Raw genomic sequence first — 14,838 nt, 5'->3', positions numbered from 1 at the left:
TGTTGGGAGATTGCTCTGGGCTAGGATCTGCTTCTGAGCTAATTCAGAACATTGTTTGAATCCCCTTACTTGTAGTTGAGGTACCTTCCTCCTCCAGCTGTCACCTGGGGGCTGACTACATCTAGTCTCATGTTTCTGTGTAGCTCCTGCCCATATGACAGATTCATTCTCCCTTGCCCTTCAACTCTTTCTGGCTTCCCCTTCTGTGCCATGTCCTGAGTCAGTGTAGATGATAATCTCTGATTTGGGGACCTCTTGGGGGTTAGTTTAGGCCTCCTAAACTAGGGAATGTACTCTCCCTATTTGAAGGTTCATCACATTCATTCTGTCTTCACAGTCTCTTTTTGCAGATAGCACAGTCATAGGCTGCAATCATTAGGGTGTGCGGCTTTTGGATGGGTTGTTTTAGAACCCTCTGTGTACCACAGACTTTGTGGAAAACATCCCTTCCATCATTCCACCAGCAGTTGTCCATGGTTACCAAGACCTCCGTGTTAGTAAGTCCAATGATGAGTCCTCAGTAACCACCTGCCTTACCTTCCATAGCGTTTGATGGGAGCGATGGCTCCCTTCTTGTTATCCTCTCAGTTCTCCACTTACCTGACACCTCTTGGTCTGAGCGGCTGTCTTCTTTGGCACGCCTGTAAGACGATACTTGCCCTAGGTTCTCCCTTGGATGTGTTCCCTGTCCAACTCTCTCAGTGCCACCTGCTCTTTGAGACCTGTAAAACCTGAAACCCCATTGGCATCTGTAGTTGGAGAGCCTTGTCTGAGGAATTGAGATGATAGTTTTATCATGTGTCACTCCTAATGACCGGCATCAAACTAGTCTGTGACCATTGACTAGCTACTCTTTGGTGTTTGCTGTTGAGCAGGGACGATGATTTTCAAGAGGCTGGGACTTCAGAGGATGCAAGTGCTTCAAAGGGACGTGAACGAAGACTACTGGTGCACGGTCCGATAAAGTTAAGAACGGGTAATAAGAAAACAAAGCATCAGGCTTTTTTGTACAAGGACGTACTGAAAATCTCGAACATTCGGTAGGTGCATATGCTGCATGCTGTCCTGATCATCGTGAAATATATTGTCTCTAACAAAATTCATTTTCATGCACTCTTTCTCAGCAAGTAGCATGTTTTTACTTTGTTTTTGCCAGTGATTTCATTCTTCACTTATTAAACAAGTAGTCATGGAAGTTTTATTCTGTATTGTGCCCCTGTAGACAGTGGAATCAAGAATGGGAGAGACAGGGTTCCTCTCTCTCTCTCTCTCTCTCTCTCTCTTTGAACATTTATTTATTTATTTTAAAGGAAGAGTTAGAGAGAGGTAGAGGCAGTGAGAGAAAGAGAAGGGCGGGGGAGAGAGAGACACAGAGAGAGACAGAGACAGTCTTCCATCCGCTGGTTCACTCTCCAGATGGCAGCAAATGCCGAAGCTGCACCAGTTTGAAGCCAGGATGCAGGATCCAGGAGCTTCTTCCAGATCTTCCACATGGGTACAGGCGCCCAAGGACTTGGGCCATCTTCTAATGCTTTCCCAGGCCATAGCAGAGAGCTGTATTGGATGTTGAGCAGCCGGGACTTGAACTGGCACCCACATGGCATGCTGGCACTGCAGGCAGTGGCTCTACCTGCTACGCCACAGTGCTGGTCCCAGGATTCTTCTTTCTTGAGTCTTGCCTAGAGATGATCAAACTAAGAAAGAGACAATTGAAGATTGTAATAATGTGCATCTGATAGTAGGAAATAAACAGTGCCATGTGGAGAGTGTCAGAGAAGAGTCCCACTAGGGTGCCTCTGTGAGATGCAACATTGAAACCATTCCTCTGGTGTGAGAAGCAGCCACCTGTTCTATAGACTGGGTGTCCCGATTTGCCTGGCTGAGGGGACTGCAGGCCATCGTGTATGCAGCTTGACCCTTTGGGAGCAGGGCTTCAGCAAGGCTGATGTTTCTGGAGCTCATTGTAATTGACCAGGTCAGAGGTGAGACTGAATAAGTGCTCAGGGTTCTGGTCACAGAGGATCTTGACAGATCCCAGTAAGGGGTTGAGAAATGCCTTTGAAGGGGTTTCCTTATGGAAATGGCCATATCAGGTAAATATTGTAGTATATCATTGTGGCTGCTGGGAGATAATGGATTGGAGAGCTGGCAGCAATATAGGAGGGAGACTATGTCCTGGAGATGATAACCCAGATCACTGATACCAAGGGCCCCAACTTGGGAGGGACAGTGAAAGCAAAAGGTACAGGAGGCAGATTTGGTGTGCCGGTTGGAGATAGACACAAGTGGTCACTCCCACTGTCAGCCTTGAACACAAATGCAACCAGTACACAGCCTGGAATAAGGCAACTGCTTAATACACGTGTGCAGGGAAGGAGTAGGCAGGAATAGACTGATCTGGACATCTGCTTATCTGCTCCACCTGTGTTTTCATAATTTATGAAATATTATATAAGACAAAGACTAGTTCCACAAACAAAATCTCACCAGGAAGTGAGTAAAGAAAAATAAAAGTTGCCAGTGCTGCCCTCCCCTTGGCTTCCAGTTCTGCCCTGTCCTAGAGCAGAGAAGCAAGACTCAGGCCCAGTTTTATAAAATGCAGTCTCATCTTAGTGACAATCATATGAGGTATGTTGGATCAGGGGTGTGTTAAGCGCAATCTGTGTGTTCAGGATATCTTGTACCTCCTCTTGCCTAATCCTTGCTTTCACTATCTGAGATGGGTCTGTATTCTTGTTTTCCAACAGGCTCTGATGCTAAGAGAGCCCCAGTGGCTGCCTCAAGGTCACCACAGTAGTCGTGGGTCCATGATTTTTTTTTTTTTAAGATTTATTTTATTTATTTGAAAGTCAGTTAGAGAGAGATGTAGAGACAGAGAGAGAGGTCTTCCCTCCATTGGTTCACTCCATAGATGGCCGCAACAGCCAGAGTTGTGCCGATCTGAAGCCAGGAGCCAGGAGCTTCTTCCGGGTCTCCCACATGGGTGCAGGGGCCCAAGGACTTGGGCCATCTTCTACTGCTATCTCAGGCCATAGCAGAGAGCTGGATTGGAAGAGTAGCAGCCGGAAGTAGAACTGGCGTCCATATGGGATTCCGGTGCTTCAGCAGGCCAGGGCTTTACCCACTGTGCCACAGCGCTGGTCCTGTGAGCCCATGTTTAAAACTAGATCTCTTTATTATAGTACCGGCTCTCACCCAGCTGCCTCAACACTTTGTATTCTTTTGGATCCCATGGCAGATTTTATGACAGTTTCATTTCAATCGCTTTAAATCATAGGGAGCCCTGTGGCCAAATCCCTGAACATCCTCCTTAAGGCTTAGAGCTCTTCACGTCTACCACTCACCTGAGAGTTAGATTTGTAAATGAACAAGGCAGCATGCCAGAGGGCGAAAGTGGGGTGGACCAAACCAGTACTGAGCAATATCACTGCTGAAGCTGCGATATTGTCACCTTGTGCTCTCTGCAGAAAAAAATGGGAGGTGTTTTCTTCCCTTATGGATAAGACGTTGAGCACTTGGACTAAGGTACATTTTGTTTTGTGCTTTTATTTTGGCTGCAGTCTGTAGGACACAGTATTTTTTTAAGCCAGAATCTGTGGGGCAGATGATCTGAACCAAATCTTAAGAAGGAAATTTGAGCTGGTGTCATGGCTCATCTGGCTAATCCTCCGCCGGCGGCGCCGGCACCCCGGGTTCTAGTCCCGGTTGGGGCACCCAATTCTGTCCTGGTTGCTCCTCTTCCAGTCCAGCTCTCTGCTGTGGCCCGGGAAGGCAGTGGAGGACGGCCCGGGTGCTTGGGCCCTGCACCCGCATGGGAGACCAGGAAGAAGCACCTGCTCCTGGCTTCGGATTGGCAGAGCACTGGCCATAGCAGCCATTTTGGGGATGAACCAAGGGAAGGAAGACCTTTTTCTCTCTCTCACTGTCTAACTCTGCCTTTAAAAAAAAAAAAAAAAAAAAAAAGGAAATTTGAAAGAAGCTGTCTTTAGAGAAGGAGTGGAGAGGGTCCCCCCACCCCGCCAGGATCATTTTGAATATTTATAGCACCTTTCACGGGCTGGAGAAAATCATCAACTTAAAAATTTAGCCTGTTACGGATTTATTGAATTTTGAATCCAGCTTGCAGTTAGTTGCCTTGGCAGTGCCAGCCTCAGTGACTTCACAGGCTTTGTACAGCCCAGGGACCAGACATTCACCATCCCAGCTTTCAAGATGCAAAATTTGTATAAGAATTAAGATTCAAAGGTATTTGTAATATCTGAAACTAAGGTTATTCCGAGATTATGTATGTATAGTCTATCTCTGTGAAGAAGAAAATTTTATAAATAATTCATCCATGATTTAATCTTTGTTCAACCCCTCAGCCACTCTGTTGAAGTCAATCAGATGTGCATGACCAGAGAGTGAGTGATTCTCTTAAGATGTAACACCTTTAAAATACAGAGTATGGCCTCAAGTCCATAGTCAGCATTCAGAAACAGACCAGTCCACCTGTTGCCACTGGCTGCCGTTAATCTTGTGTGTGTGGGCCCCTTGTGGGCCAGCCTTCACTGAGCACATGATTTTGTCCAGGTCCACCTGACTCTTGCCTGTGCTGTGCACTGAGAGGGAATAGATGGATGTGAGCTTTTCTTGGTTATGGAACATGGAGGATTGGGGTTTGCTCAGGAGAGGATGTGCTCTCATTACATTTAAGAAAAAAACATCTTTCTTGATGATCTTTTTAGGTACAGCAAAAATATTTACTACAAATATGTCATCCCTGTCAATGAAATATGGATTTCCAAATGCATTGTTGAGGAAGGTGATACCAGTGCCTCCAGGTGCCTGAATATTGGCTGGCCCATGGCGAATTATAGGGCCAAGTTCTTGTAAGTATCACTGCTGAGTCTTGTAATTTTACTTTGATATAGAAGGATATAACCCTTATTGCCTTTTCTAGCAAAGATAGAGAAATGCACCTAAATTTTCTTCCAAACTTGTTTTTTTTGGGGGGGGGGATTGGTAAGCATTTTAATTTGACCCTATAATAATCTGCTGCCTCATGCTTTGACTTCCAGCCATGGCACTTGTATGACACATATTTTCCCCAAGAGGTTTTTATGTGCCAATATGTGTGGAGAGAATGAAATGGGAACTGTTGGAATGATTTGCTTTGGTCTGAAGCAATGGTTTTCCAAGGGCTCCATGAGCTACTTGGGGAGTGGGTATTTTGGATTAATAAAAATAGATTTGAGAGAGCAAGGCTCTGGGGCCCCTCTCCAATATCCTCCAGCCTCTAGGTCTAGGCTTTTGTGTGTTTCAACTAGTAGAGTAGATCAATTCAGCTTGAAAAAGTCCTTTTATTCTCCCAAAGTAATGACCTAAAGAAATAATACTTGATATACAAATTAAATTATATCCTGGGTTGCTAGAATTGCTATTTGGTGTCTTCAGTGATACGGCCACCTGAAACAAAGATTTGATTCATGCGATGTGGGTGAGTTTTCCAAGGCCCACTTTGAGGCTGGTATGAGGAAAGGAAACGGGGCTCCATTTCCTAGACATCTTGTGTGTCTGTTTTTGTGTACGCAGGTACCTTGCAACCTCTGCCTGCTGCTCTGAACAGGCACAAACCCAATGTCCTGTGTGTTTTTCACATAGACAGTTCATCCCAGGTGCTTGGTGCTCTTTTTTGCTCTCCTCCTCTCCTCACTCCCTCCAGGTCTGTCAGGTCATATTGAAGTTGATACAATGGAGATATATCCAAACTTAATCAACTCAGTTCTGTGATGGAACTGCTTGCAAATATTACTGAGAACAAAGCCATGCTTGTACCACTGTCTGCATGTCTTCTTTGCCATGACAAATTTTCTCCCTAGGTTCTCAGATTCTATTGCTTAATGTCTTCTTAATCTTGCAGGTGATAGGAAGCTGCCTATTTGTGGTGCCTTTGATGAGGAGTTCCACTAGACAGTTTTTTGAATGAGGGAGAAGCGTGGGCACGAGGTGGACATAGGCTATATTGGCTGTGAAGCTATGTAAACACATACAACACATTTACAACAATGCCCAGCACCGAGTACATTTGCTGTTGGCTGTTATCACTCTTATGCAAATTGGCATAAGTAACCCGTGGTGTTCAAGTCCATATGAAGGTGGAAAGCCAAGGAAATGTCCACTTTGCTGTGGAAGCATGTCCTGAGAAGGCATAGAAATGCCGCGTGGGTGAGCTCTCGCTGGTAGAAATAGGAAATGTGGCAGCCCCTGCAGAAAAACCTGTTGCTTCCGTGAGTTCAATGTAGGACGACTGAGCAGGACTGAGCAATTCCACTGTGGAATATAGGTCCAAGAAAAGTGTAAACATACATACACTCTGTTTGTTCCTAACTCTGACTTTTGGGCACAAATGTTCCTAGCAGTGTTGTTCATTAGAGCCAGAAGTTAGCAACAAATTACATGTTCATGACCTGATGAATGGATAGTTATGACATGGTGTAGGATCTGGGGGTGGTGGAGAATAGCGTGTGGCTGCTTACTAGAGATTAGGGTTTACTCTCGGGATAATGAAAATATTCATGAGCAAGGTATTACAGGTGCTGCCGGCACAGGACCCAGTCATATAAATGGTCAGTTTTATTTTCCATGTAGTCAGTCACTCCCCAGCTGTTTTGAATGCTAGTAAATTATAAGCCCATGTATGTTTGCGACTGCAGATCTTTTTCACTTTGGATTTCAAATACATTAATGATGTAGCAGAAAGGATATAAAACATTAGTCACCAAACACTAGGTGCTTTGACATCCTTCAGCACATCATAGCACTAAAATTATTTTCTAGGTATTTATTTGACATCTGACAATTCTGCAGCCTCTGTGAAGTACAGTGGTATGGATTTCCCCCCTAAAGTGAGCCCAGAGCATTCCATTCACATGCCCAGTCTCTTCAGTGTGACATAATCTGATCATAATGCTTTTTCCATTTGAATAGCACTTCAAGCTACAGGAGCACTCTGAGGTTTAATGACCTCCACTTTCGATGGTGGATACTGAGACTCCTGTCAGTTCAGTGACTCCTGTGATCACTGAGCTAGCATCCCATAGTTGCAATCCAGGGTTTCATTTCAAGTCAGCTTCTCCTTCCCTTGAAGAACTCTTTCCCATCGCTGTAATGTTGCTGTACAAGAGCAGACTCCACCCAGAGCCCTTGTGTGAGAGGGCACTACTTATGCCTGAGTCCCCGTCACCCACACTTGCCTGCTGCTGTGTTTGTCTGCAATGGTAGTCTTAATCAGATGGAATTAGTCTTTTATGTAGCTTACTATTTTCTCTGACTTCTCTGCTTGCAGTTCGAAGACATTTATGGAAAAATGGGAACGTCTGCTGGACAGGTATTTCTCTAGCATACAGATTTTGAATCTTTCGTTTGTGATAGGAGGCATAAATCTCTGCAAGCAGTGCCCCTACATGATTCCCACTTAAAAATGCTCTTCCCACTTGAAAATACTCTTAGATGATCTTGCAATCCTTGGTTTCTCTACATGTGCTGTAAGTCATGTTCCCTCATTCACATGAATGTTCTGTTCACTGTTGAAGAAGTTCAAGATGTATCTTTCATCTTTCCCTCCATACAGCCTATGGATCAGAGCTAACAATATTCCCAATATGTATTAAATGTCTATAAATGTAGCTAGTACTGAGCTACTCAGTAGCTGAGTGGATCTACTCAGTGCTCTACTGAGTGAGTCTGAAAGCACCTGTTGCTTCCTACACTTGAAGCCATGAAGGCGGTCCAGATAGGAAAACGTTGAGGGGTGGATCTGCTGCCCAAACCACACATCAAGACACTCCCTGTTATTTTCCAGGCCATGCCGTCTTTCCCAGAATTATTTTCCTACTCATCTGGTTTTGTTGTTGTTCTTGTTTTGGCTTTTTAAAGATTTATTTATTTATCTGTTTGAGAGGTAGAGTTACAGAAAGAAGGAAAGGTGGAGGGTAAGCTCTTCCATCCACTGGTTCACTCCCCAAGTGGCCGCAATGGCTAGAGCTGGGCTGATCTGAAGCTAGGAGCCAGGAGCTTTTTCCTGGTCTACTGTGGAGCTATAGGGGCCCAGGCCTTGGGCCATCTTCTACTGCTTTCGCAGGCCATAGCCAGGAGCTGGATTGGAAGAGGAGCAGCCGGGCCTGGAACCGGTGCCCATATGGGCTGCCGGTGCCACAGGCGGTGATGTTACCTCGTATGCCACAGCGATGCCACTCCTCATCTTTTGACCTTGCTGAGAAGTTCTACAAATCTAAATCTAAATAATATAAAAGTTATTTATAGATGAATATAAATATTTATATCCTGTAAGTATGCTATAGATATCTGTGCACAGAAATGCATATGTATGTCTCTGTATCAGTATATGTATTAGCTACCTCAAACAAGAGTTTCGTGTGTGTGTGTGTGTGTGTGTATATGTGTATATATAGGTACATATCAATGATGAGAAATATATAGAACATTTTGCCACATGAATTGATTTGAAGAGAAACATTAGCTAATTCATTAATTTTTGTTTCTTAATGATTTTGATTAGGTGTATAACTGAGTCGAAAGAGAAAGATCAAAAGCAGACGACAGTTCTACAGATAGAGTCAGATACCGTTAGCAACGTTCCTTATGTAAGTGTGTTTTGGACTCAACATTTTAAATTCCAATTTCCTGACTTTGACTGAAAGAGAGGTAGAGACAATGGGGATAGAGGTTTTAGGTAGAGAAACAGATAGAGATCAAGAAGTATGGGAAGAGGAACAATATAATGGAACAGAGGAGAGGAGAGAGGAGGGGATGAGAAGAAGAGGGAGGAGAGAGTGAGATTGGAGTGACAGAGAGAGATGGGAGAGTGAGAGTATTCCGAAGGGAACATGGAGAAATATATCTTCACCTACACATGCAATTTTTTTGTGTACATAAAAAAGTAAATGTTAGGTTATATGAAGCATTGGGAATCCACGATAACTCAGTGCTTATGCTTAGAAAGACTATTTCGTGTTAAATATCCACAGAGTTTCACATTTTCATAAAGTGTTTTTCCCAAGCCAGTATTCTGGGAATTAAATATTTCTCTTCATTTGTCACTACTTTCAAACAGTGTTTTTGTTTGTTCCCAGTTTTTCAATATTTATTTCATGTTAAAATATTTTTATTTATTTGGAAGGAATTTTAAAACCCTGAAATGTGTGAAAGAGTGATAGGACTATCACATCCAAATGTGCTGATTTGATGACATCTTGTCCTATTTTTGTTCCATAATTTATTTTCTCTGTCTGTCTCTTGATATGTGTCTGGATATGCTTCTTTCTGAAGGCAGTTACATATGCTGCATGCCTTTATCTTCGAATACCTGTGTATTCCCAAGATCAAGATATAGTTTAGATAAACACCATACAGTCCTCACCTGGAAATGGAACATTGGTATAAATACTATTGCCACCTGTTGTTCATTTCATGTTCCAATTGATTGTTTGCTCTAGTAATGCTCCCTTTGTGGAACAGAATCCACTCTCTGAGTTAGGTGTTGCATTGAGCTGGTTACGTCCCACACCAAAGTCTGTCAGGATTGAATTAAACTTGGAGGGGTGAACCTTTGGAGAGATCGGTGTGTGTCTTCCTCATTTTTGTATGTTGTAGGGAAGAATATCTTCAGTTGGATCACATTTGATTTCTAAAATCATGACACACTAGCGCAGATCTTCATAACGGTGACCATGATAACACTGATACGCTATTTGACTTTTTTCTTTACAGCAGCTTCAGATCACAAAACATGGTATTCGCAGTGGAAAAAGCCTAGTCCAGCACAGCCATTTCCCAGCAGCTAATCAGAGCCAGGCATCTTTTATGAGCTGTTTTCCATAACCAGAGGAATTGCTTGAAGAAGTTGAAGTGGAGTTCTCCTGTAGGGAGGAGCACCCTTGTCTCAAGCTGCTTTGGTTTTAGTTATGGCAAATGGTTGCTCATCCTGGAATTTTTCAAAATCAATTTCATTTATGTATGGTTTTCATAAAATAATCATACCTAATGCTATTCATTCACACTTGAAAATCTGAGTTTTCTCTAATTTTCTCTTGATTTTATCTTACGGAAACTTGCCATTTCCTGTAGTAAAGTTCTGGTGCCAACCAATTTTCTAATTTGCTTTCATCCAAAAATGTGTAGATTTCAGCTTCACTTTAAAAAAAAAAGATTTATTTATTTTATTTATTTGAAAATCAGACTTACACAGAGAGAGGAAATGCAGAGAGAGAGAGAGAGAGGGGGGGGGGGGGGTCTTACATCCGATGGTTCACCCCCCAATTGGCTGCAATGGCCAGAGCTGCACGGATCCGAAGCCAGGAGCCAGGAACTTTTTCCAGGTCTCCCACACAGGTGCAGGGGCCTAGGGACTTGGGCCATCCCACTGCTTTCCCAGGCCACAGAGGAGAGCTGGACTGGAAGCGGAGCAGCCAAGTCTTGAACCAGCGCCCATATGGGATGCCAGTACTTCAGGCCAGGGCATTCACCCACTGCACCACAGCGCCAGCCCCTCAGCTTCACTCTTGAAAGGCACTTTTGCTGAACCTGGAAAGAATATCCTAGCTAATATTTCTCTCTCTACGCCTTGCAGATATTCCACTGTGTTCTGGTCACGATGCTTTCTGATAGCTTGAGTGATCCATGGTGACTGTCTTATTTGCCTATTTTTGTGTCCCTGCTTTCAGGATCTGTGCTCCTTCTCTGACTTACAGTAATATGACCACAATGTGCCAAAACATGGCTTTCTTTGAATCTATTTTGTTTGATATTTTCTGAGTTCCTTTAATTTGTAACTTTTTAAAAAAGATTTATTTATTTACTTGAAAGTCAAATTACACAGAGGGAGAAGGAGAGGCGCGGAGAGAGAGAGAGGTCTTCCATCCACTGGTTCACTCCCCAGATGGCCGCAACGCCTGGAGGCACTGCAATCCGAAGCCAGGAGCCAGGAGCTTCCTCCGGGTCTCCCACGTGGGTACAGGGGCCCAAGGACTTGGGCCATCTTCTACTGCTTTCCCAGGCCACAGCAGAGAGCTGGATGGGAAGTGGAGCAGCCAGGACTTGAACTGGCACCCATATGGGATGCCGGCATACAGGCAGCGACCTTACCCGCTATGCCACAGCACCAGCTGCTAATTTGTAACTTTTTATTTTTGTCAAATTTGGGGAAATTTCACAGTGACTGCAAACATTTTTTCCTTCCTGTAGGCAGCAAATAGATGGGTTTTGTTTGTTAATCCATTCAGCCAGTCTGTGTCTTTTAACGGGGGATTTGAAGGCATTTAGATTGAAGATGACTATTAATAAGTAACTACTTTTCCCTGCCATTTTCCCAAAAATATTCCTGTTTTTTACGTTGAATTTCCTTTGAACTTTTACTGAGGGATTTTCTTCCTTTACCTTCTTTTGTAGTGATGACCATGTTTCTGTGTGCAACAAATCCTTAAGCATCTTTTGTGGGGCTGGACGGGTGGTGATAAATTCTTTGAATTTCTGTTTGTTATGGAAGGTCTTTATTTCACCTTCGTTCATAAATGAGATCTTTGCAGGTATGATATTGTTGGATGACATTTTTTTTCTTTTAAGCCTTGGAGTATATCTGGCCATTCTCTCCTAGCTTGTAGGGTTTCTGATGAGATGTCTGCTGTGAGTCTAACTGGAGATCCTCTAAAAGTACCATGACATTTCTCACATGCACATTTTAGAATCTTCTCCTTCTGTTTTACTGTGGTGAGTTTGATTACAATGTGGCATGATGAGGATATTTTCTGGTTATGTCTATTAGGAGTTTCATGTGCTTCCTTACTTGGATGTCCCTTTCTTTCTCCAAATTAGGAAAGTTTTCCGTTACTATTTCATTCAAAAGGCCTTCTAATCTTTTCTCTCTTTCCATGCCTTCAGGAACTTCTAGAACCTGTATGTTGGGTCACTTTATAGTATCTTGTAGATTTCCAACAGTGTTTTTTAGGTTTCTAATTTCCTCTTCTTGTGTTTGGTTTGACTGTATTCTTTCCTGTGCTTTGTCTCCTAAGTCTTATATTCTTTCTTCTTTTTTTTTTTTTCTACAGGCAGAGTGGGCAGTGAGACAGACAGAGAGAAAGGTCTTCCTTTGCCATTGGTTCACCCTCCAATGGCCGTTGCGGCCGGCACGCTGCAGCCAGCGCACCGCGCCGATCCGAAGGCTGGAGCCAGGTGCTTCTCCTGGTCTCCCTTGGGGTGCAGGGCCCAAGAACTTGGGCCATCCTCTACTGCACTCCCAGGCCACAGCAGAGAGCTGGCCTGGAAGAGGGGCAACCGGGACAGAATCCGGTGCCCCGACCAGGACTAGAACCTGGTGTGCTGGCGCCGCTAGGTGGAGGATTATCCTATTGAGCCGTGGTGCCGGCCCATATTCTTTCTTCTTCACTGATTATGTTGTTAAGGCTCCCCACTGCATTTTTAATTCATTTTATTATATTCTTCATTTCATTTTGATTTCCCTTTAAGGTCTCAATTTCATGGAGGAAATTTTATTTCATGTCCTGTACAGATTTCAGTAGTTTGTGCATTTGTGTCCGATAACTTCTGTGTAATCTTACGATCAATTTTTAAACTTCCATTTCCTACATTTCTTCTGCCTCAATGTATTCACAATCTACTGTTGAAGGGTTTTACTCTTTTCAGGGTGTCATGTCGTGTTCCTTATTCTTGTTTCTTGAATTGGTGGGTTTGTTGTTTGGCATGTGTGGAGATACTTGTTGGTTTCTTCCTTTTCTTCTTCTTCTTCTTCTTCTTTTTTTTTTTTTTTTTTTTTTTGGTCTAGTGGATTTTATCTGTGTACTATGGCTCTGTAGATAAGTGGAATGTCTACTTTAAGTGAATATCTAGCTTGTAGTGGGTGTGATCAGGGAGCTCTGTTCAGTTCTCCAGGGTTAAGGGCATGTCTGAGGTGATACACCCAGGTTTGGCACAGTAAATCTCTCTCTCTGTTTTTTATCAGAAGGGAAATTTTTTCTGCTCAGCTGAGCTCCTCTCCTTAATGGAGACCAGTGCCTTAGCGCTAGCCCCAGTGGCTATAATATTCATCCACTCTGTCGCAGGGAGCACACAAAGGATCTGTGCAGTCCTCAGTGTAAGTTTAGATTCTCCAGCGATGTCTCTCACCAGGTAACCAGGAAGCCCTGAGTCTCCCAGTGTGAGTGCCCAAAGTCCCAGCCTCACCGTGGATCCTGCCTCACACCCTCAGTTTTTTTCACAGTCCCAGTAGTGAAGCCTCACAAAGTCACAGGCTCCTATCCCCCTGTTAGTTCTTCCCACTAGTGAGGGGTCTCCACTCAACTAGTTGCTGGGCATGGACACGAGCTGGCACAGCTGTTACATATGTCCAAAATGGCACCTGCTCTATTGGCTTGTTACAGAATGGCATTGTAAAGTGATTGGGGAAAGAGAAATTGTGTCCATACTTTTTTTTCTCTTCTAGTTTGGAAAGTACACTTTCCTCGTTGGGGCTGCAAGCCAAGTTTTCTCTAGGCTCTCTTTGCAGCTTAATCACCAGTGCCTTGGACTACTGCTAGTACTGTCTGGTCTCACCTCACTTTCCAATGCCAGTGCGTAGGCTCTTGGCTGCTGGGCAGGCTCTCGGCTATTGGAGTCCCAAGTTGTGGGCATCCATGCCATCCACAGGAGGTCCACCATGTCCCTCTAATTTTGGTAGAGTTTCCTCTGGCATTTTCTCCCCAACTCTTCCCTGAGACTACACTCTTTCCACTTTTTAAAAACTATCTTCTCCTGGACTAGGGCAGTAAGCTCTAATTTTTTCAATCATACCTTTCTTCCTTTTTCAGACTGACTGTTTCCAATTGATGTATTTTCAAATTCATTGTCTTCAATTTGCCATCTCACTTGTGCTTTTTAGTCCACCCACTGCATTGTTCTTTCAGATATTTTTCACAGCTAAAGTTCCCATTTTGAAATATCTTCTGTTTTTGTGCTGGGACAGCCTCTACTTTTTTTAATTTTTTTTTTCATTTTCAGCACATTTGTTTTAATGTCTTGGAGCACATAGCTGCTTTTGTTGCATAATTTTCATATGAAACTCTTAGAGATCTGGTCACATTTCCCTGGCCGTTATATATGGAGTAACATCTCATATGGAAAAGAAATGAAACTCATTTCCATATTTTCTAATTATTGAATAGTTTAAGTTACATGCTTATAAGCAGCTCCATCTATGTGTTCATAGAGAGAACAGGACCAGAAAAGAAGGCCCATACCCTTGTACTGCTTATTTTGAATTTAATGATTTCCATATACCATGAAAATCCATTATGTTACAAACCAGATAAATTGGAAAAAGATGAGTAATCCTTCAAAAGAGTTTTTTTCCTTAAAAAATTCTGTGAAAGTGTTCATGTACAGTTTTAAAATTCTATGGGTATCTCAAAAAAGAACTCAGATGTCTAGAATTTTCAGCCTTGAATTCTGGGTTCATGGTCTCAATACATTTTGACAATGAAAATCTAAAAAGGGTGATCTGACTAGGAGAAGGTATTCCCTACATAGTGGTTTATGGAGCAAGAATGCCTGTGAGAGCCAGTTCTTACTCTCATTTGACGAGGACTGAATATATGGTATGCAAAGAAATCAATCTAAACATAAAAACACAACTCATCAAGAGAAGGAGAGAGACTGACTCCTTGTTGAACTATTCCCTGCATGATGGAAATAGTCTTTGGGTGTTGGGCTCTTTCTGAATTGAGGTTCTTTCTGTTTGGGCCTAAGCAGTTATATTTTTAGTATCATAACTCCTCTATTAGAAACATG

The 14,838-nt window shown here is 43.2% G+C and overlaps 1 protein-coding gene across 31 annotated transcripts in view; it reads left to right on the top strand.

Annotated features, from left to right (window-relative positions):
* The window catches only part of LOC149124852 (rho GTPase-activating protein 20-like), a 96,872-nt gene that overhangs the window by 57,065 nt on the left and 24,969 nt on the right, over window positions 1-14,838 (top strand). For 28 of the 31 annotated variants that reach the window (XR_016211646.1, XR_016211644.1, XR_016211645.1 and 25 more), the window contains 5 exons: window positions 876-1,040; window positions 4,728-4,871; window positions 7,328-7,369; window positions 8,561-8,645; window positions 10,867-11,007. Coding sequence is in view for 21 of the 31 variants with exons in the window: in XM_089302043.1 (XP_089158169.1) it covers window positions 876-1,040; window positions 4,728-4,871; window positions 7,328-7,369; window positions 8,561-8,645; window positions 10,867-11,007 (577 nt within the window). In the remaining 10 variants the exon portion in view is untranslated. Of the gene's footprint in view, window positions 1-875; window positions 1,041-4,727; window positions 4,872-7,327; window positions 7,370-8,560; window positions 8,646-10,866; window positions 11,008-11,229; window positions 11,767-14,838 lie in introns of those variants that run through there. The other 3 variants (XM_089302047.1, XM_089302055.1, XM_089302056.1) reach the window with 3 other exon arrangements.

Source organism: Oryctolagus cuniculus, chromosome 8 (assembly GCF_051225735.1).
Source record: "Oryctolagus cuniculus isolate XC-2025 breed Fujian yellow rabbit chromosome 8, ASM5122573v1, whole genome shotgun sequence".
In the NCBI taxonomy this organism is placed as follows: Eukaryota; Metazoa; Chordata; class Mammalia; order Lagomorpha; family Leporidae; genus Oryctolagus; species Oryctolagus cuniculus.
The sequence above is the reverse complement of the archived record's forward strand: the minus strand, read 5'-3'. Positions and strand labels throughout refer to the sequence as shown.